This window comes from Oxyura jamaicensis, chromosome 4 (assembly GCF_011077185.1).
Source record: "Oxyura jamaicensis isolate SHBP4307 breed ruddy duck chromosome 4, BPBGC_Ojam_1.0, whole genome shotgun sequence".
NCBI classification, from domain to species: domain Eukaryota; kingdom Metazoa; phylum Chordata; class Aves; order Anseriformes; family Anatidae; genus Oxyura; species Oxyura jamaicensis.
Window position 1 is genome coordinate 16,992,133 of NC_048896.1, and position 22,716 is coordinate 17,014,848.

The window sequence follows — 22,716 nt, forward strand, 5'->3', positions numbered from 1 at the left end:
CGGCCGAGATCCTCGCCTGAGCCGAAGTTCTTGGCTACAGAGCGTTTTTTCATTACGGATTAGACGAAAAAAAAGTGGTGTCAGAAGTGGGATTCGAACCCACGCCTCCATACGGAGACCAGAATACCCAGCCACGCTGAAGGCGGAACGCCTTGAGTCTGGCGCCTTAGACCACTCGGCCATCCTGACACTGCCGCTAGCAGCGCCGTGCGGAGCTCTCTAGTCCTTTCGTCACGGCTGCGCCTGCTCAGTTCCAGCTTTGTTTCCTGTGTGTTTTCTTGCAATGTCCCCCTGCATCCGTACAGCGGCGAAGCAGAACCTCTGTCGCGGCTACAAGGCTCTCAGCGCTGCGGCTCCGTGACAGCCATAAGGAACTTTTCCTCCCCCTCCTCCTGCCACACGGACAGAACTACATTACCCGTCGTGCTCCGCTTCGCGGCGCGGCCCAGTGGCGGCACTTCCGGCATGGCCATTTTGTTTTTCAGGGCTCGCCAAGGGTAGCGGCGTCCTGCCGGCCCCGCTGCCCTGCACCATGTTCCCCGTGGCTAGGGCTGCTCTGAGCCTCGCCGGTAAGCAGGGGGGCGGCTCTCCGGGGTGTAGCAGCGCTTGGGAATGGCCGGGTCCTCAGGGGTTCTCTTTTGTTTCCTGCCGTCCCTGTCACGGGTGGTCCTGAGCTGTCCCCGGGCTTGCTTTTCCCTAAGGGAAGGTTAGTGAGGGCAGGTGAGGGGCTACAGGCAGCTGTCAGCCCTTTGTCGCCTGCTAATTTTATTTTTTCCATTTTTTTCTCTTTTTTCTACCTCATAGTTGTTTACTAGAGCTGACCTTGGGTTCCCTTTCTCGCTGATTTTCCTCCTTAATACTGACTAAAGGCACATAAAGGTCCTTTAATCTCCGTAGTGAGGTAGCAAAGCAGCGTCAGTGCTAAATGCTTAAACTCAAGGGCTAAGTAACCTCTTTGGTGGTGGAATCAGTAGTGTTAGACCCAGTCCCCTTAAATGTGGGCCTGGTTCATCAGTACAGATGATGCGCTCAGTCGAAACAAGTGCCCTTAGGTGTGTTTCTCTATGTTTAAGATTCCTTTGTCATTTTTTTTTTTTTTTTAAAAAAAAACTAGTGCTTGTGTGGGCTCATTTCTTTTAATCTGGTGCTTTGATGCTTATGTCTGTCTTCTCCTAAATGGGAGAGTGCCTTTTATATTGTACATTTACATCTATCCGTCCTGTAATATGGAGAGATTCTCTTGTATTTAATCCTCTGTTATTTACATCACACAAAAGCCCCCCGGTGTTACCATTTTTGACACTTTGTGTGATGGTGGGATTCATCCTGAAAATGCTTGCATGAAGTACATGGGCTAAAAATATAAACATAAATCTCAAACAGATAAACTGAAAATAAACGTCTAGGTACTAAACTTGTGCCCTTAAAGAAATAGTCAAAAGTGCAGTTGAACTCTGCATTGAGGGTCTAGAGAAAATGTAAAATAAAAAGCTAACGTAAAGGATTTATTACGAGAAGGAGACTTCAGGAGTACCTTTCTAGAGGGAAACTGGGAGAGCTGAAATGAATGCAAGAGCTTCTGTACATCCTATTCGTGACAATCATTGCAAAGCTCTAAAGATTTTATTTCCTTGCTTTTTTGCCTATCTGTTGGTGGGAGACAATGACTGCGAATGGTTTGTATGTGTATTTTAGTTGACTCGTGTATTTTTAATTTAATTTTCCTTAGCTCGCCGTGTTCAGCATACTGCGGTAAGGCAAGCTCATCACAAACATGAGCCAAACTTCCATGACAAGTATGGAAACCTGGTGCTGCTTGGTGGAGCTGCAGTTTTTGCTGCTGTCTGGGGTTATGTAAGTCTTCTTTTCACCATTGTGTTGTGATGTAGCGGTAAACTTGCCAGCTATTTTCAGAAGGGCTTACTTGTTACTAGTATCGTAAGTGATCAGAGTTTTGGGGTGTGTTTTTGAGTAGTAACGTGACATGAAAGCTTTACTATTTCATCTTTTGATTTTGAATTCTTACATAAATTTCAGTATCAGGCTATTCAATGATTTTTTTCAAACGGAGTAGCAACAAGCGTTGGTTACATCGGTTGTCTAAGTTATTCAGGCAGAGGTTTTAGCAGAACTTGTAGGTTAGGGCGAAAATCCACGTGTGGACGATGGGCAAGAAATCAATTTTAGTGATGTGGTTTGACCTCCTGGATTCATTTACCTATCTGTATCTAGGCATTTTGTATGTTTTATATGTAGGTATTTTTATATAGCAGTATCTAGCTATAGCTAGATATTTTGAAGTAGAAAACTATTTAAGTCATGTTCAATATAAATATATTCCACTTGCTTTACTGAAAGGTGAATTAGGTGTTCTCACACGGAAAACAATAGAAATAGCCCTGTATCAGAATGTTTATTTGCTTGCAGAGTTAATAGCCTGGATTTTTGTCCTCCTACAGGTGTTTACACAAGCTGGGATGGAGTGGGGCTTGTCGCCCGTTGGCAGGGTCACTCCAAAAGAATGGAGGGAGTGAGAGCCTCTGCTCCTTGCCCACCGCTCCGAGCTTTCCCTCACTGACGGCCTAACGGCGTTGCTCCCCCGAGTACCACCCGTACCGTGGCATTCCTGCTCTAATAAACGTACCAGAAACCTGTGTGGCTGTCCTGGCTTCCCTTCGTGCTCGGTGTCGTTCTCCTGGAGCCGAGCTCTCCCCCCCCCCCCCCGCCCCCCCCGCGCAGCGCGGCCGTGGCCCCCCCCCCCCCCCCCCCCCCCCCCATGCAGGAGGCAGCCACGTGACAGCGGCGCCTCTCCCGTCACGTGACGCGGGCGGGAGGGGCGGAGCGCCAGGCGCGGCCCCGCACCTCAGGAGGCGGAGGGGGGTGGGGCGGCTCCGCCGTTCTCCGTGAGGGCGCTGAGGCGGGTGGCGGCCGGCCCCGGACCGTGAGTAACCGCGTCCTCGGAGCCCCGCGGCCTTCCGGATCTCTTCCCCGGTCCCCTTTTTCTCTTTTTTCCCTCCCCCCCCGAGGTGCTTAAGTGGAGGCGCGCAGCCGGGTGTTGTGCCTTGTCACGCCGGCGCTGTGTGCCTAGCGACGGTTTTTCCGCTGTTTTCCCCGTTTGTTTTTTTTGCCATTAAAAACGGGGTGTAAATAGCCCAGGGGAGGGCAGAGCGTCGCCTGTGGGCTTTAGAGTGAAATACCGCTGAGGTAAAGCGAGCGCAGCTTACCCACAGCTCCTCTGCGTTGCCTTCTGGAAGTCCCACCTAAATCCTGTCAGTGCGAGGCTGTAACGTTTGGAAATATTTCCTACAGCTGCCGAAGTGTGCCTGACCGCTTGCTGCGTTGTGTCTGTGGGTGTAAATAGACCAATAAATACCGTACAAATTAGGCGTGTGCACGAAGATGCGCTCTGAGCACCGCCACCGTTCAGTTAGCAGATCAGAAATAGGTTGTGTTTACCTCTGGGGAAGAGACACGGACCTCTCGTCCTTCCCAGGTGGTGAGCAGGCAGCGTAAAAGCCAGCATAACGTGTCATTTACTGGTTTTATTCTTACTTTCGCTTGCGTGGTGTGTTCCGCATTCTTCTGCCTTGCGTTTTGAGACAGGAATGAGGAGCCTCAGCTGACCTCCTGCAACAGGGGGGCCAAGTTATATTTTCTTCCTAAAGCTTGTTACAATTCTGCCACAGGAATTCCTGTGGTCTCTGGAAATCTGCTCTGAAGAGGTAGTGAAAGGATTTGCAGAGAGTTTGTCTCAAGTATTATAAAATTCTCGTTAGAACCTAATGGAATGTTTTTTAATTTATGCTCTGTTTGTCTTTTTTTTCATCTGTACTGTATAGAAATAAAGTTCCTCAGGGCAATTTCCACAGTCTGCTGACCCAGCAGGAGTTGCTGAAGTCTTGAGCAGCACAAATTGCAGCCTGCTGGGAGCCTCACGTCGCCGTCTGTGCGGGATGTTTATTACAGGCGTGCAGTTTCCCCTCTGATACAGCCTCACGTATATGGCCAGACTTTCAAAAGTGACTATTTGCCTGTGAAAGTAGCAGAACCCCATTCTTGTCTATCAGACCAGAGCACCTGTAACCAGTATTTTCATAAGCTCAGCAGGGTTATAAACCTTTGTCTCTTTATGCTGTCCTTTGTTCTTTTTTTTTTTCATGTTTTTGGAGACCTTTAGGGACGGGTACGTGTCTTCTGCTAACTGTAATTAGGAATGTTTCTTTTTGCTGTCAAAAAGGAAGCTATAAAGCAGGACTTAGCCATATGGAAATTTAGTACAGTCCTAAGTTAAAATTGAAAGATTTCTTTTGCTGGCATTTGTCTTTACCTAGCTTTTGCTGACATCTTTCAGCAGCAGCTATAAATTCAAAATATATATGGAAAACTTTGGTGAAAGCTAAGGTTGTACACTTGGAGAAGCACACAGTATTTCTGTTACGTATCCGTCCTGATCCTAGAAGAGACGTGAAGCATGTCTGTGGTGCACAGTGAGTGCGTTGTTATACTGAGATGTCTGGGTTAGCTCAGATACTAGAAGCTCTTAAGCATTTTTTGGGGTATAAGATGAGAATTCGGGGTTCTACCAGTGCGGTAGCTGTACCACTTACCTTATTTTGGGTAGCATGATGTTGTGACTGACAGCTTTGACTTTACCTAGATTATTATGCCTCAAGACTGCTGTTAGCACGTCCAAGCAAATGATTTGTTGATGTGAATCTGAGTTTCTCAGCTGCCCTGTGTCTAATCACTATTTAATTTTCCTTTCCCTTGGAAGAAGTTGTTATTAGAAATAGAAAATTGTTTCTGCTGCCTCTTTCACTTAATAAAAACACTAATTGACTTTCTTGAGGAAAGTGGAGTGCTTGGATTTTAACACAGGCAACCCCAGCGTTAAGCCTCAAGTTATCCCTGCAAGCGCTCACATCCAGTTCCAAAGATCCTTTTGGTTTTAGCTATCCTTGTGCACCGCCTGTCTGTCGCTGGGTGCTGCAGCTCCGGGGTATCTTACGGCGCTTGGTTCTGTGCTGCTGCAGAGCCCCAGTACTGCTAGGGCTCTGCTGCTTCATTGATGGCGTTAATACACATGCAAGGAAGTACTACTAGTTTGTGTACTTCAAAACGCAGGTGAAAGAGTACTGAAAGGATTAAAACAGCTAAAAGGGGAGTTTCTAAAGGTGTTGAGCTGTAAATAGTGCACTAGAGAATGCAGTACGCTGACAGATGCTTTCACAAAGTGCGTTCAAAGCCAAGGCTGAGATGAACTTCAGATGGTATTCCAGAAGAGCAGAAGTTGAACACTTGTGTTCCCTTGTATTCTGAGAATGTAGCTGTTAGGCTGTGTGTGTGCAAAGGGGTCTTCGTGCTCCTGGTCTGCACTGCCAAGTCCCTAACTGGTGATCAAGATGCTTTACAGGCGGACCAATGCCCTGGTCTAGAATACAGCCGTCATTTCTCTCTAAAACAGGGCTGATCTATGACTTAGCATCTCACCCCCAAAATGTGTCTGTGACTGCCACGACCCAAAGGGTTACCTGGCCTGTGGGTCTGCAGGGATCTCAGAAGCGGGCTCATAGGGTTCTGTGATGCACAAAGGCACAAGGTTTATTTTCTCAAGGTCTCTGCTTATTACAGATTAGCACCAATCAGCGCTAGCAAATACAATGACCAGTAAGGTGAATGTGTGGACAGATAACAAGCAATTTCAGATATTACCAGGATGCAAGTAGATATGTATTAGATATTAAGAATATAACACTAATTAATAACAGCAGCAATTAGAGGTAGTAGAGGGGAAATTGGGGTAATACAAGTTCAGCGATATAATACCTACAAATACAGACTGGCTTTGTAGGTTCAAGTAGTTTACCAGTTCTGTGACAATGAATACACTTAGGGATTACAAAACTAGCAACACTGTACCGATGGCAGATTATGTACGTGTGTTTTGTAAGACTCCTGGGACTAAGAGCATCAAACCAGTCCCAGAAGTTTGGGGGGGGGGGAGGATAAAACTGACCTCTAAAAGGATTAATTAAGAAAAATGATAACAGAAGAGATGGTCCGCAAGGAGTGGGAGCAAACAAATACTGGATGGAGTCCCGCATAGAAGTTGATCTGTGCCACAGAGCAGGAATCAGCCAGGGGTCCCCAGCGAAGGTGCAAGTTGTACAGGACGTCCTCTAGGAGAGACAAGTTTGTGCAGTATGGAGAGGTCTTGGGGAGAGAGAGGCTCTGTTTTGGGTAGAAAGCAAGTCATTTTTCCATTGCAGGGACGTAGGAGCTCATAGGCCACCTCCTAGAGCAGCCAATAGATGCTGCTAACTTTTTTGTTGGTTTTGCCCTCATCAGTGGTTCCCTGGGGATGCCATCTGCCTTGCTGTTGGGTAGTTATGAGGATCTTCAATATCAGCATATGTGATAGATACAGTCACCCAGAAGGCTTTTTAGAAAGCTTTAGATTTGTTGGTTGTTTCAGCTACGAGCTACCAGAACTGTAATTGTCCCTTCTACGTTGAATTTCTTTTGAGTGAATGTGTGTGTATGTAGATATACATACATATATACACACACACTGTAGCAAGAGTAAGGAAAGGGGAAGTTCTGTGTTCACGGTACTGCTCTAGCTCACGAGTGCTACACGCTGTCACGAGATCGTTTGACTTCTGCATCCATTTTCTTGTTGACTTGGTAAATATTAACGCATTTGAGGAGAAGGAGGTTTATATTGTCAATATTTATGTTGCTTGTCTGCAGATAGCCATAACTTGCTGGTGTAGCAAAGTTTTCAGGCTGTTTAGTTGTGAACTTATCTTGAGTGAATGTTGTCAGAAGGAGGGAATTGTGACAAAAATATTCCTTTCAAGTTTCAGCCAAAGTATTTCTACAGGAAGCACTCAAAAGGGAGATAGAATATTAGACACGAATATAACCAAGTGGAATACCGGCACATGGAAGAATGTGTTAGCTTGTCAGCTTAACTTGTTATTGTCCTGGGGATTTTTGTACTTGCAACAAAGCAAATCAAAATCCCTGTTTGTCTGATAGGCCTTTTTTTTCCCCCAGTAGAGAACTTACGCATATATCTTGTAGCTCCAGTAGTGTTTCTTAATGAAAAGCTGGAGAACAGAAAGAAGAGAGGGAGTTTGATCAACAGATAAATTCTGTGACGGAAGTTTTGGATTCAGTCCTAGCACATCGGGGTCTTGAGGGGGGAAAAATGATTTTCCTCTTAAGCCTTTAAGCCTTGTGCATGTTTGAGTCACGGTTCCCTCCAGGAGAAGATTTTCTCTGCCATGTTTATGCAGTGCTTAATGCCATGGGGCCCTGATCATTGGTCCTGGGAGAGCAGACTTGAAAAAGCCCAACCAAACACACAGAAAACCTTCCCTGGGGCAGTGAAGGGAATGAAGCTCAGTTGGTTTTGATTTATTATTTAAATTCAAATGCAAGCAGATTGTGTTTTCTTTTAAAGGAAAGATTGTGTCTATACAAAACATGCATATGAAATTTTATTGACGTAATAGGATTTTAACATGCTTTATGGGCCTAACATGCTTATTCAGCTCCTCAATTACTGCAATCAAATTATTTTATTTCACTTCCGTAAATACCATCCATCATATCTGAAGTTGTGTTTCAAACTTCAGTTAGTTAGGTGAGGCCAGGGAGGCAGAAGGACTCTTTATTTCCCTTTCCACGTGCTGTCTTTTCAATGGGAAGACATGAGGCTGTGTAAAAACTGGTGGGACTGACCGTATGTAACGTCACATCTGTGGCAGATGATAGTCTGGGGTGTCTCAGTTCTCTGCTTGCTGTGCTCACAAAACACTCTGCAAGTCAAGTACGTCTGGACACTTCACCTGTACTTTAGCCTTTTGGGAAGATTCATTGCTGCCTGGAATTACAATTACGCCCTTGTTTGCTCTGTGGACTGAGCCTTCCTTGTGGAAGAGCTGAAGTATCAGTGAGGGCCATGGGATTAAATGAAAGCACGTCTTTTAGTTAGCTTTACAGTCTTTTTAAAAATATCTTGTGCCTCAGAGCATGCAGATGAGCCTGAGAAAGGGCTGGTCACATGAAGCTCTTAAACCACGCTGCTCTACCGATTCACAGCTCCCTGGCGTGCTGTGTGACCCTGCTGCGTTTCTGTAGGTGTGTAAATAATTATGGATCAATATTCCTGTGTTGCTAAGAATCCAGCTCCGGTAGGTTAGGCGAGAAGTGAGATCTGTACCACCGCCTTGGGTAGGGATATCCCATTAGTGCTTTTCATGGCACGAGGTACTGCTTTCTGCTGACTATGACATGATGGGATGCCTCCAATGCAGTAACTTGCTGTCGCTGTTTTTCCTTCTGAGGCAGCAGAACCTGATTAGCACCATCAGTGCAAACATCAATACAATGCTTTGGACCCATTTTAGCGTTAATCAAGGCTCTCGTTGCCTGAGAGCTCTCTGGGCGCTCTCGGCAGCAGGACCACCTGAGCTCCACGCATGTGTCTGGAGGCAGGGCTGCAGTGGGAAGCAGCTTTGGGATGCTCATCCCCAGCTGCCCCCGGTCTCCAGTTCCACATGCAGCGCTTGTGCTTCCCGGCTTCCCCGTGCTGTGGCTGGAAGGGTGGAGCATTAGTGTTGTAGGATGTGTCCAGAGCAGGTACTTCAACCATAAAGCAGCTCAGCGAGGTGTGCGGTGTCCTGTGACTGCGAGGTTTTCTTCGTGCTTGCCAAACGTTCCTGCCTGCTAGCTGCTCTTACCAGGTTGGACGTGGTGCACAGGGACATGGTCTAGTGGGTGATGGCGGTGGTAGGGGGATCGTTGGACCGGATGATATTGGAGGGCTTTTTCAACCTTAAGGATTCTCTGATTAACATACGCTAATTCCTATTTTCTCATGCTTTACTGTGTAGTTCTTGAGCAAAGCTCCTGTTGCCCAACAGGACATGAGGGGTCATACTGAAATTCAGGTCTCTTACCTGGTCGTTTGAGAGTTTTAGGGGATGCAATAGGGGGAAAAAGTCAAGTGCTCAGATTATCTTTTACAATGTTTGCATAATTATTATTATTATTATTATTATTATTATTTTGACCTAGTAATTATGGTTAAGTTTCCCCACGTGGTGGCTGACAATTTTGCAATGTGTTCCTGGCACTCTGCATAGAATGCATTTAAAGAAAAAACAAACAACGTATTTCACCTGTTGGAAAACTCGCTGCAATTCAAAGGGTTGCGCTGTCTTCTTGATAAAGCTTCAGCATTTAGTTTTTGAGGTTTTAAGCATCGGTGAGGTCAACCTGGTTCTATAATGAAACATGGCAGTATTCATGTATGGTTTTCTAGTGTCTTAGAGCAAAACCAGAAACTTTCAGACCTTCTATAGCAGGGAGCAGTCATGAAATGCCACCAGGGAGAGAGCAAATTAATTTTATTAAATGCTGCTCATGCTTAGTGTAATCTGGTTTCCCAGACAAGTCCGCAGGGTAATAAACCAGTTAAGCGCGTGTTTAACTTTGGCTGTTGGGTTAGTCATCAGAATTCGGTGTTGCTTTCACTGCAGCCAAACTCTAAGCAGCTGACTGATTATTTTCCTAGTCATAAACCTCCCATGCAATGGAAAAAATAATGCAGATTTTCAGAGATGAAAACAATCTTAATCTCTTCTTTGTCCTCTTTCCTTCTCTGTTACTTAATTTATGCGTTGGACAAACAAACTCATTTGCAGCTGCCATTATTTCTGCAGATTAATTTCATTTAGATCTAGTCATTTTTCTGCGCTTGTTTTTACAAGCTAGAATAAGCACGATAATCTGCAGAAGAGCAGAAATTAGACTTTGCTGAATGAGATTTGGAAAAAGCTGGATTTACTCCCTAGGACCAATTCCAGCATTCCTTGTTCTCACTAGCACAGGGTGATAACGAAGAGATACAGACGTGGACAAACACGGCAGGCATCTGTCACTGCGCTTTCCATGCCCTCCTCGATCGTTCTGACGTTCCAAGGGCTGGTGTCTCCTCCTTGCTTGCTTCTCCCAGCAGTTGGGTCACACACCACTGAGTCACAGCTTGCTGCATGTGATTAAAGGATCTTGATTGTAATACAAAGCAAATTATGGATGTCTGAATAATTTTCTCTTTGAGGATACTCAGGAGCAAGTAGCTAAGTGCCTCCTTCCTGTTCAGTTGTGCTCAGCATCGGATTTTGATCAGGTTTTGGTATCTACTAGAGTACATCATCTGTTAAATTGCTGCATATTGTTTTGATTTTTATCTTTGAAATTATTTGAAGGGGGGAAAAGAGCCCTAATTATTTTTTGGCCAACAGAAATGAGAAGAGTTGAGTAGAATTTCGCAATGGAGGCAAGATCCATAGTCATCGGCGTGGAGGGAATGACATGCCATTCCTGCGTTCAGGCCATTGAACAGCACGTCGGGAAGAGAAACGGTGTCCATAACATTAAAGTAAGTAGCACTACCCGCTTGTTTTAAAGTATTGTTCTTGTATGAGAAGCCATGGTAAAGTGTGTACCAAGGAGGGAGAGTATGTGGGAATACCATATCCTGTACGTTTCATGGGAAAGTGATCTTTGAGGTGTTTTACTGTATTTCTAGTACAAGGAAGAGAAAAACAAGTGCTTACTGTACTGCAGTGGGAGCCGAGTTGTCACCTGTTACTCCTTAAGTCACTTTCTGCTTCAGTTCAATACTATGAATTTCCATGCTTAATTCAGTGTTATGAAGTAATGAGAAAAGTAAAATAAAAATAAAATAATAATCAGGGCAGGATTACCTTAAATAAGATGAAACAAACACTCTAGAATTTATACTCATTTTAAAAAACAAGTTGTACTTGCCCCTTAAATTCACTAAGTATCAGTATTTTGCTCTCAAACCTCCAGGCCTTTTCTTTTACGCTGACAGTGTACACAAGTCACTTGCACAGTTTCAAAAGCATTTGTGGGCCTGAGGTGTCCAATTAATGCTGAGTTGGTTGGTCACCATGAAGAATGCTGCTGTTTTGTGGTAGTAATGCAATAAAGGTAGCAGGTAGTCTAGGGCTATCCCCTTCAGGCATGAGAAGTTCCCTTCCTTTTGTGCTGTCCATTGAAGGAATGAGAGAGCAGCAGAGCCGTAGTCTTGAACTTTTGACAGAGCTACTTGTTTTGCCCTTAATTCAGTTTTCCTTAATCTGAGTTGATTTTAACCTCTTTTTTTAGTGCTTTCTTGATGCAGAGGAGATATCAATGTCATTCATCTTTTTTCTATCCTGAGCAAGATGGTGGATTTTAGAATATTCCAGGGTGAGCCAACTGGTCCTAAAATATACCTAAGTCTATGGCAGTTTTCGTAATGAAAACAATTTATAATCTGGGAGATTCCTTTTAGTCTTATGACCTAATTTGTGTAAGAAGGAGTAGTCCTAACAATTATGACTGCAGAAAATTGCCACACTTAATTACTGGGTATATAGATTGTGAAATCCTGCTGTATCATTCTGTAGTAGTTGAATTTTACTCTACGGAAAATATTTTCCTGGTCTCTTCAAAAGTTGTTTCCATTTTAGTAGACATGTCAGAGATGAAATCTGTCCTTCCCAGAATCAGGTACGCCATCTTATTTGGGGGGCGTGTGATTGTTGCCTGGAGCTTGTTTCAGAGGGCTCGTAGTGGTTAACCATTCTGCACAAAGGTACACACTTAGTACAGTTTCCTTTGCATGAAGTAGGAGTTTGTGTATGCTCACAGAAGCTTTGGTGAACGACAGCAGTATTGACACGTTGTTTTTCATCTTCAAGTTTACTGGAGCTGTAATAAGACATGGGGCTGTTCTGACACCAGACTCTTGGATCACTGAACGGGCTCTTAGAAACAGTGATTCCACTGTAACGACTTCTGTCATGTGGGAATGTCACACAGATCTCTAGGTATTGGCAAACACGAGGTGAAACAGATTAAAACTGGCTTGTAAAGTAATACCCTCAAATAAGCTGGCTTCAGAAGCCTTCTCTCCTTCCTTCCCAAAATTATTCTAGCAGAAGATGTAATTTCTACAACCTTGCATTTTTGTTTCAGCTGATTTCTGAAGATATGCAGATATGACTTGAGACAGTAAGAGGAGAGACTGTTAATTTAACATGTAGAAGTACATCCCATCGTGCTTTTTAAATAAGGAGAAAAACAGTTTTGTAAATATAAAACCCTCAATAGCTTGTTTTTATGTTCTAAGGTAAATAACATCCCCAAACTAAATAATATTTCTAAAACTACCTTTGGCAAGAAAATGCAGTAGAAAACCTTAGTCTGAGTAAATAGCACAATAATACATTTCTAGAGGTTATATTAGTAATTATCCGCGTTGCAGCATCAGAACTTCAACTTCGGGTTTTGTTTAGTTATTATGAATTAGGTCAGCAGGAGAGATGAATGTTGGATGGCCAATACAGACAAACAGCTGCATTTAGGTTATTTTGCTGCCAGCGGTAATGAAACCAGTAAATGTCCATGTTCCTAATTCTGCTTAGGCTCATAATTGGGACAAAAATGAAGAAAGGTGGTTCTTAAAATCATTTAACTGGTATAATTTAATCACAGCTGTGGTCTTTAGGTTGTAGCTTTGCCCAAAGTAAAGATAAAATTGAATGATAAGGTGTAGGGCCTCTGGCGGGCATTGGCTTTTGCTTTTGGAAACTGCAGTAATTGTGTTTGATGTATCATCAGTTGGGAGCAAATTAAATTGAGGATATTTGTACCATCAAATGTGAAAGGTTAGTACTACATCAGGAAGTCTCTGGGTCACGAAAATGTACAGAGAGGAAAAACAGCTTTCATTGATGTTTGTCATGCATCTAATTTCAAAACTGAATCTTGCTCTGTTCAGTCTGCTGTGCTTTATTCCTCATAGCAAGGTAATAGCCTGTGCCTAAGATGCCAAGAATTATTGGACTCCTTTCACTGCTACTTAAATATGTGGGATTTTTCAAAGAGTGTCTTCTTCCATCCTTGTAGCCTAAGGGTAATTACTTCTAACTGCAAAATTGTACAAGTGATTAGAATTTTTTTTCTGTGGGCTCTTTTGCTTTTGATTGAATTACACTGACTAACTCAATTCAAGAGAGTTTGGCTCTGGAAGGTTCTGTTTTTTGTTTTTTTTTTTTCTTTCCCATAAAATGCACTGATGCTGTCTGGATATTGTAATAAAGAAAAAAAAAAGACCAGACAGACTTTGTAAAGGATTCTGAAACTTTTTTGGGGAAAAACAATTCTGTGTTTTGTCTAGCCATGTTGTTTCACAGCTGAGAAGAAGTTACTGTATTGTGGCCATTGGTATGGCCTTACTCTTCAAGGTAGGTAGTCATGGATAAAATGCTACAAACAATACTGGAAAAGTATTCCTAATGTCTGCAAATAAAAGCTATTCATAATCCCATGCAGGGTTTTACTTCCTGTGTCTTTAATATTGCAGTTTGCTAAATTGTTTTTTTTTTTTTTTTTTTTTCCCTTGCAAGGTATCTCTAGAGGATAAAAATGCCGTCATTATTTATGACTCAAAGCTACAGACTCCAGCAACACTACAGGAAGCAATATATGACATGGGGTTTGATGCTACATCAGCTGGTTCAGACCCACAACCTGTTTTACCTGACACTATTTTTCTTACTATTCCTGCTCAGTCAGCTCTATCATCTAAAGAGATTCGTAGTACACTACTGAAGAACAAAGGTATCCTGGATGTTAAAATGTCCTCTGATCAAAAAACTGCAGTGGTGACTTTCCTTTCTTCCATTATAAATGGCAAGCAGATTATCCAGATGGTCCCAGGAGTAGACTTAAATATTTCAGCACCAGAAGTGACTCCAGGAACGTGTGAAGATTCCAGCTGGTCTCAAGCAAGTAGCGTTTTGTTGCGCCTGAAAGTGGAGGGGATGACCTGTCATTCCTGCACCAGCACTATTGAAGGGAAAGTTGGCAAATTGCAAGGAATTCAACGGATTAAAGGTAAAAACTTACATATTTCCTCTCGTGGCAATGTGGAGATGCTTTGGATTTATATTAGTTTAATACAACAGTTACTCTTTGTGGTACCTGATATGTAGTTAAATGTTTAATTTGGGCTAGCAGTAAAGGAGGCTCAAACTGTGGTGAGGCTCTTGCTGTTACATTTAGGACAGCATTCAGTGATTGCTTTCTTTTTTTGTGTTTATTTTTTTTTTGTATTTTGGTAGGGAGGTTGGAGTAGTAGAGTTCCATAACTTCATTTTTCAGTTTTAGAAATCTCTAATACCAGGTGTCTCTTTGCATTGTAATTAATGTTAGTTTATATTTTCTTTTCAATTAAAAATTAATATTGTTATATATGTGATTGTATCCAAAAGACAAAATTATATATGTAAATTGCTTTAACATAAACATAATGCCATAGGCCCTGGATAAAAGGATGTATTTAGTCAGAAACAGTAATGTCATTTGTGAAAATCCTGGGAAAAGAGCAAAAACTGAGAAAAAAGGTATTTGAGAACTGTTGTATTGTCTAGACAATAAATGGTTGCGCTAAATTGCACTGAGATTTTCCCAAGCCATTTAAACCTCCCTTCCGTTGCAGTTCAGTTTCTGAGCATTTGAAGCGTTCTTGGAAGTCTTTGACAAGATCTGTTGCTCTTAGGGCAACGTGCTTGTTATACTTAGGGCAGTAATGCGTGCTTATTTTTGCTGTTTAATTTTCAGTGTCCTTGGACAATCAGGAAGCTGTTGTCATGTATCAGCCTCATCTAATTACAGCAGAAGAGATAAAATGTCAAATTGAAGCTGTGGGCTTCACAGCATCTTTCAAAAAGCAGCCTAGGCCCCTCCAGCTCAGTGCTATTGACCTGGAAAGGTTGAAGAATACTCAGACCAAAGGCTCTGAGACAACATCACTGAAAGAAAACTCCAAGAATGTGAACAATACGAAGACTGTTGTCTTCAAAATCGATGGCATGCACTGCAACTCGTGTGTCTTCAATATTCAGAGCACCATATCCGCACTCCCGTCGGTAACAAATATAGTTGTTTCGTTAGAGAAGAAATCCGCCATTGTAAACTATAACCCAGACTTAATTAGCGTAGAGGTACTGAGAAAAGCCATAGAGGCAGTGTCTCCAGAGACGTTTAAAGTCAGCCTTCCTGACCAATACGAACACGCAGCGCTTCTCTCTGCACTGGCATCTGCACTGGCATCTCCACTGAAGTCTCCTCATACAGCTTTGAAGGATGCTACCCAGCCGCTTACCCAAGTTGTTGTGATAAATATTGAGGGGATGACCTGTAATTCTTGCGTGCAGTCTATCGAGGGAGTCATATCCCAAAAGGCAGGTGTAAAATCTATTGATGTCTCTCTGGCAAATAGTAATGGGACTATAGAATATGACCCTCTGCTAACAAGCCCAGAAGACTTGCGATCCTCAATAGAGGATATGGGATTTGATGCATCTTTATCAGGTAATGACGTATTAAACTTCTAAGCTTAAAAAGATTATGCAATTCTGTTTGAGATTTGGTACCACCCAAGATGAGATTTATCAGTTTACACATTATACTTCCTGCATGTCAAGAGAAGCTTTATATTTTCAGTGTCAATAAGATAGTTTAGTAAATCTGTAGCATTTCCTTTAAGATGTTAGATTAATTAAAAAGTACTGAGATATCTGGAAATATAAATGCATCCAGTAAGTATTGATATTCAAGTGGTGCTTCAATTTGCCACTGTTTAATGTTTGTGGAATGAATGTAGAAAGTAAATGGAGCTTTGAGAGCTGCTAAGAATGATAATTTGCTGCTAAAGAAACTTCAGGGCAGCAATCTACTAGAGATTTAACTTGTGTGAAGTAACTGAGGGGTTGTTTAACCAGACTCAGGCATGGCTGAGGAGTGACAAGAATCTGTAGAGTGTGGATATCACTGAGGAAGTTAAAATTATGCTTTCCATGATGTCTGGTACACTGAAATTGTGCAATGGGAACAGATGGCTAGATAGGGGCGTCCAGAATATTTACAGAGAGTATACAGATGAACATTAATGGAAAGAGGCTTCTCAAGGGAATGTGGAGGCTCTATTTCTTATTTGCTAAGATTAAATTTATTACAGCAGGTGAAATATTTTATGTCAATAACTGAAGCAGTGAAGTCAGGTGCTCATCTTTAATCCATTTTATACTGCTCCTGCCTAAACATAGCTTGTCCTGAATTGCTGGAAGAAGCAGCTATCTGTGGCTTGAGGTCCCTTCTCAAAGGTCAAAAACGTTGAATTTGCTTGCAAAACATTCATTTGTTTTGTACCCCAGGTAAAGTCAATACATTTGCATGTAAAACCAAGGTTGCAAGGCAGAGGCTTAGCTTGCGACCTGCCAAAGAGGACAGAGGATGTACAACGGGACAGATTGATATAATGAGGAAAAAGAAAAGAAAAAATGAAACAAAACAATCAGATAGAAAGTTCATCAGAGGCCTAACCATTGTTGCTTCAGTAAGCAAAAGAAAGCAGACTTACTCCTGTGCTCGAGAGCCTTATTAAGGCATGTGCAATTACTGCTTCTTGGTCTTCAAATTTACAGCAACGTGTATTAATGCCAGGTCAGAGCTCATTGCAGTGTCTATTCGTGATGTCGTGAATTTCAATCTCTTCTTCAGCAAAGACAGAACTCCCTGTGGGGATAACTCAGCCCTCACCTGAAGAGCAGCTGGCATCTCACAGAACTGAGCCTACCTCCAAATTGTCACCAAACCATGCGGCTAAACAAGAGGCAAAGAGCGTATCCAAGTGCTATGTCCAAGTCACAGGAATGACGTGTGCTTCATGTGTAGCCAATATCGAGAGGAATTTGAGAAGAGAAGATGGTAAGATATATGTCAGTGTGACCTGTTAAATTTCTGAGTTTTTATTTTAGAGAATCCATCTAGCTTATGTGCACTGTTTTTATTGAGTGGGTTGTTAAGAGAACTACCGTTGCTGGTACTTTATGGGGGAGAACACAGTTGACTTAGAGTTGGTTTGTAGGATGAAAAGAGAATGTAATTCTTGCTGCATTGTTGGCGTGCTGACTGGAGACTGCCCTTGCAAAAGCAGGAGTTGAGGTTCTCGGAAGAGAATATATAGAGAATCAAATATGGATCCTCATGAAACTAAACTAAATCTCTTCAACTGGCGTGATTTGCCCAGGTCTGCAACTTAAAGGCAGAAGTATACCCGTCTGTGTCAGAAACAGAGCTATTGGAGAATGACAGTATTAGTACGGATTAAAGAGATGTAAGGTAACTTCAGCTCCACAAGTCAGGACAAAGATGTCTATATTTCTGTCAGAGTGATGATTTTATTTGCAGGACAAATAGTTGCATAACTATAATGAAGAATCATTATTATAGACTGTGTTTAATTATTTTAATGAAGATGGACATATTCCAAGTTAACTTGGAATTTTATTTCTTCATTCTAAAAGCTTTTTGTACTTTCCTTTTAACTCAGTGTCCAGTAGGATTGCATATTGTTAGATCTACCCTTTCTGAAACATGTTGACTCAAGTTCTTAAAGAAAGGGTTTTTAGAAATTCTAGAATTAGATCAAAATAATATGCCAGAGTGTATTTTAAAAGGGGTTTTAAAAGTCAAAATGGTCATCTTTTCATACAAAGTAAATTGAATGTTTGTAATTAGACAGACGGTAAACGTGAATTGCATGTTTTTCTCCTGGAGCAATATATTAATTCTTCATGCCAACATTCCCAAGCTTTTGTTACACTGCTTATACATCTTCCAAAAATGCTTGGTTTTGTTTGTATGTGCCTATAACGTGGTAGGTTTCTCAGTTTCATTGCACTGCGATTGTGCTGTCGCATTGTCATTAAGTGTTTTTCTTAAACATGAACTGCTCTTTGTCCGTTTTGTTTTCTAGGAATACATTCAATACTTGTTGCCCTAATGGCAGGAAAGGCAGAAGTGAGGTATAATCCTACTGTCATACACCCTTCAGCTATTGCAGAGCTCATACGAGAACTGGGATTTGGAGCTACTGTGATGGAAAACTCTGGTGAAGGAGATGGAATTCTGGATCTTGTTGTAAGCTAGTAATTAAAAACAACCACCCCGTCTTTATTTTATCTATTGGACTTGCTTTTGGGGGATTATTCTGCATATGGCAGGATTTTCTGTGATTTTTTCTTTATTTTTTTTAGAGCGGAGTCTAGCTTAGTGTTCCAACTCTCAGCATGAAGAGACAGCAGAGGTTCAGCAGAGCTTAAAATGTTGTGTTCTGCGCCATGCTTCCCCTGTAGGGCTGTCATCCTTCACAAGTGAGCTCCATCTCACTGCCTCAGACCCCAACCATAGGCAATAAGTAGTTCGGGATGGTCTTAAGCACACTTTCTTTTCCCATTTCATGTGATACGTTAACCTTTGGTTTCGATAACCATTGGGAACCTTTATTTTACAGGTGAGAGGAATGGCATCTGCTTCCTGTGTGCACAAAATAGAATCTACCCTCATGAAGACTAATGGTGTTCTGTACTGCTCAGTAGCTCTTGCAACCAACAAAGCACACATCAAATACGATCCTGAGATTATAGGTCCTCGAGATGTGATACATGTGATAAAGGTAAGTTTCATGAAGGCAACAAGTCTAATAAAATATGCAGTGTCCTTTGAAGCATTACATACCCCACAGCAGAAGGGAAGAAGGCTATTAAAGGAAAAAAAAGTCTCATCCGTCATTACCTTGCTCTCAGTGCAGGTTTCTGCAGATCAGGTGTGTGTTCTGGCTGAAAAGCAATGATCTATAGGGGCTTTGTCCATGTGTTTAAAGAGAGACTGGGGAAGCGAGGCTATGGTAGAATTGAAGATAAGTCTATAGGTTGCCAAAAAGTAAAACCCATCCTTGAGTACTGTAGCAAAGAAAAAATGACATAACTTTCTTGCCGTTCTCCCTCAATTTTTATACTTCTGCGCTTCAGGATTAACCGTTTTGGAAAGCCACATTTTAGAGCACCTTCTGAATGTTCTAGAAAAGTTGATTTCTACATCAGACTATTACTTTCTGGGTTAACTTGTGCAGAGAGAAAAGCAATTGTATCAGAAATGCTAACAAAACAAATCAATTGCAAGGCTGGCAAAAGCAGTAATCTGTCCATAAATTTATAGGAGTGCAAGTTGTCTTTACAGATTGACTGTTCTCTTTTAATTTTAGTTCCTTTTTTTTTTTTTCCCTGTAGGATTTAGGTTTCACGACTACTTTAGTCAAAAAAGATAGATCTGCTAGTCACCTAGATCATAAACGGGAAATAAGGCAGTAAGTATTCCTTTTTATATATTTATATTCTAAATAAGCATCTTGTAAATGTTTTTGATTACTCTTTTTAATGTTTTGTCTTTTAATCAATAGTAAAATGTACGGATTTTTTTGTTAGTTTGTGCAGACTTGCTAGCTAAAATGTTACTCAGCGCTCGCCTGCAAAACAAATAATTTATTATTTTTTAATTTGAGGTGGAGAAGGGCTTTTTTTGTGAGCCTGGCTTTCTGTATTCCTGTCATGGTGATGATGATTTACATGATGGTTAAGGACAGCCAACTCTCAGATGCTCGCGCACATCACAACATGAGTGATGAGGAAATGGAGGCCATTCACTCCTCTATGTTCCTGGAACGCCAGCTCCTGCCAGGATTGTCTGTTATGAATTTTCTGTCATTTTTACTTTGTGTCCCTGTACAGGTAAGTGAGAACATGGCAGCTCTGAGTTCGGTGGGGTTAAACAATCAAAATGGAAGACAACAAAGAAGTTAAACTTGACAAGTGACCCTAAATCTGCTGCTTCAAATTGTTTTTGAGGCTGTTAGATGCTAACACTGCTGCTAAAATATGCGGTGCTAGGTACTGTTTTGGGCAGGTCAGTCAATGTGTAGGTGCTGTGCAGTCGCAGCATCGGAGGCAGCTTGCCTAGCTCTAGCTGGTGGGCTTGGTGAGATGACCCAAGAATACTGAGGTAAAGATACAGCTCTTGCCTAGAGCTAGGACTTCTGTAGGTGATGGAGAAGGCAAATGGCAAAAAACAAACAAACAAACAAAAAAGGATGTCTTCCTCTCAGGGAAAAACTGCTGCTGTCTGTTAGAAGCACACAGAATATAACTGGTACTGTTACTGTTACAGATGTTTGGAGGCTGGCACTTCTATATACAGGCATACAAAGCACTGAAGCACAAAACTGCAAACATGGATGTGCTCATTGTTCTGGCAACCTCCATTGCGTTCGTCTACTCATTTGTTATTCTTCTAGTTGCAATGGCTGAAAAAGCAAAAGTAAACCCCGTGACTTTCTTTGACACGCCTCCCATGCTGCTTGCGTTCATCTCATTGGGCCGGTGGCTAGAGCACGTTGCGAAGGTAAGGAAAATAAAAATACTTGTGATGTGTTGGTCAAAATGAATGTAGTGGTGGAAATTTTACTTCAGACAGGTTGCACTAGTAAAATACAGTAAAATAGGTTTAGTAAACTAGGTATGTTCTTGACATCTTCACTGAATGGGAAGCATCATATTGGCAAGCTCTAAGACACTGAGTATCATTTGTGAATGTTTTATACTTTAAAAGTCGGATGAAAAAGCTGTCTTAAATTCTTCTGACCTTATTTATTATAAAATCATCTACAATAACTGAAATAGTAAAAATACTAAATGACAATGTAAATCTGTTTGTAGGAAGTATTTTCGTAACAAAGTAAATCACAACATACCCGATTGTCATTTACCCTGTGATTTTTTTCCAATACCATAGTCAGAAAAATAAGGAATTTCTTATTCTAGGGTAAAACATCAGAAGCACTGGCTAGACTAATTTCATTACAAGCTACTGAAGCAACTATTGTTACCTTGGGCCCTGATAACGTTCTCTTAAGGTATCTTACTTTGTCATTTGCTTTTTCTGATGTTCTTTTCTGTTGTTAATATTAGTAATTCACATACAAATGTTATCAGTCTGTAGAACTGTATGAAGAAAATAACTTCAGATTTTGCTGGCAGATATGTAAGATGTAAATGGTAAAATTAAGAAAAAAATCCCATTTGTTTTATTGGAATCGTGCTGATTTTTGCTAAGATAAGGAACGTGGTGGATTTTCTCATCCGGGAAGTAAATAAAAATATGACAAGCTTAGTGCTCTATAAAATGGCCTTTGTATAAGTTAACAATGTTAACTGATGGGATTATGCTTTGTGTATGGTGACAACTGCTTTAGCCTGGGTTACTTTGGTTAACAATCTCTTGTTTAAAAACCCTAGTGAAGAGCAAGTTGATGTTGAACTGGTCCAGCGAGGTGACATTGTCAAAGTGGTGCCAGGAGGCAAATTCCCAGTGGATGGGCGTGTTATTGAAGGACACTCAATGGTAGATGAATCTCTTATCACAGGTGAGCCTGCATTTTTTTCTGTGAGTATAAACATGTTCTTCTTTTATTTTAAATAAATCTGAAGAGAAGTTGAAACTGATGTTCTTTTAATTCTTTTACCTGTATGTTAGGAGTTGGCAGTTGTTATAATAAAAAAACATCAGCAAAAAAGCTCCTTCAGCATCTGTTGTTGACTTTTCCTTAGGTGAAGCGATGCCTGTGACTAAGAAACCTGGCAGTACAGTTATTGCAGGTTCTATTAATCAGAATGGATCTCTGCTGATTTCGGCAACCCATGTTGGAGCTGATACAACTCTTTCACAGATAGTTAAACTGGTGGAGGAGGCCCAGACCTCAAAGGTAGAGTAGTATCAACTTAAGCATTTGAGTCTCGTCTTACTTAGGCATCAGTGTACCAAATAATTTGCAAAGTGGTGAAGATTGCAGCTGCAATTCACATCTCAACATAATGAAGTTCTTTTGCTGAACAAGGACTTTGATATGGTCCACTGTTCTAAATCTCGTCATCTGATTGAGTAAAATGTAATTATAAAGTGTGGTATGCCAAATGTGCTGAAAACAGAAGGTGTGATTATATCCGTGTCTGAAGGCATAGAAGAGAATGTGTGATGTTGCTGAAGCTGACACTCATTTCTTCTTCCTAGGCTCCTATTCAGCAATTTGCAGACAAACTTAGTGGTTACTTTGTGCCTTTTATTGTGGCTGTTTCTGTGGTTACTCTTTTTGCCTGGATTATAATTGGATTTGTGGATTTCGAAATAGTAGAAAAATACTTTATGGTAAGTAAACCTCGTTAAACACCTTCTGAAATATTTCAAAAATAATTAGTCTGCAAATGTGTTAGGTTGCAACACCTCCATTTTTGGATTATCCTTGCAGGCAGTTGCAGGGGGCAAGAACAACCCATATGAAATGATTATATTTTTCAGCTATATATTACACTGCAGAACCATTCTTACATTTCTACTTAAAGAGAGTTTGCAGTAATTAATCAACTCCTGAAAGTTAGCTTTAAAAAGGAAAAACAGAAGAAAAACACAAATACTAACCCTTGAAATTTCCCAATTTCCATTCCTTCTCTGTTGGGAAAAGAAATGCTTTGGGTCACAAGTTCCAATTCTTATTCTATTTTTCTTAGTATATCTTTGTGTAAATTCACCTTTGAAATCAGTGAAATTCATATACCTGACAGATGCCAGAGGAGGATCAAAATCTTAATTTGTGCTTTGTGGTTGCTTAGATCTCAGGTTTCTTGGAGGACTAGCATTTCTGGTTAGAATTTACTAGTTGCAGGAGAGCAA

General features: G+C 41.4%; 2 protein-coding genes and 1 non-coding gene across 3 annotated transcripts in view; 2 read left to right on the top strand and 1 right to left on the bottom strand.

The window, feature by feature from the left end:
- Nucleotides 1–78: 78 nt before the first annotated feature.
- Nucleotides 79–189, bottom strand: TRNAL-CAA. The gene is made up of 2 exons: nucleotides 152–189; nucleotides 79–124 (listed from the first exon to the last, which is right to left on the bottom strand). It is a non-coding gene; the product is annotated as a tRNA-Leu (tRNA).
- Nucleotides 190–415: 226 nt separating this feature from the next.
- Nucleotides 416–2,654, top strand: LOC118167065 (cytochrome c oxidase subunit 7B, mitochondrial). Its single transcript, XM_035326293.1, has 3 exons — nucleotides 416–569; nucleotides 1,730–1,854; nucleotides 2,460–2,654. Exons 1-3 carry the CDS (start codon nucleotides 533–535, stop codon nucleotides 2,532–2,534), a joined length of 237 nt encoding a protein of 78 aa, XP_035182184.1. The 5' UTR covers nucleotides 416–532; the 3' UTR covers nucleotides 2,535–2,654.
- A 246-nt stretch (nucleotides 2,655–2,900) lies between these two features.
- The window catches only part of ATP7A (ATPase copper transporting alpha), a 28,392-nt gene continuing 8,576 nt past the window's right edge, over nucleotides 2,901–22,716 (top strand). The window contains exons 1-14 of the mRNA XM_035324995.1: nucleotides 2,901–2,941; nucleotides 10,320–10,456; nucleotides 13,500–13,989; nucleotides 14,716–15,468; nucleotides 16,657–16,863; nucleotides 17,915–18,078; nucleotides 18,452–18,613; nucleotides 19,227–19,303; nucleotides 19,499–19,724; nucleotides 20,161–20,394; nucleotides 20,814–20,905; nucleotides 21,288–21,415; nucleotides 21,600–21,754; nucleotides 22,060–22,194. Coding sequence (XP_035180886.1) covers nucleotides 10,349–10,456; nucleotides 13,500–13,989; nucleotides 14,716–15,468; nucleotides 16,657–16,863; nucleotides 17,915–18,078; nucleotides 18,452–18,613; nucleotides 19,227–19,303; nucleotides 19,499–19,724; nucleotides 20,161–20,394; nucleotides 20,814–20,905; nucleotides 21,288–21,415; nucleotides 21,600–21,754; nucleotides 22,060–22,194 — 2,931 coding nt within the window. The 5' untranslated portion in view covers nucleotides 2,901–2,941; nucleotides 10,320–10,348. The remainder of the gene's footprint in view (nucleotides 2,942–10,319; nucleotides 10,457–13,499; nucleotides 13,990–14,715; nucleotides 15,469–16,656; nucleotides 16,864–17,914; nucleotides 18,079–18,451; nucleotides 18,614–19,226; nucleotides 19,304–19,498; nucleotides 19,725–20,160; nucleotides 20,395–20,813; nucleotides 20,906–21,287; nucleotides 21,416–21,599; nucleotides 21,755–22,059; nucleotides 22,195–22,716) is intronic.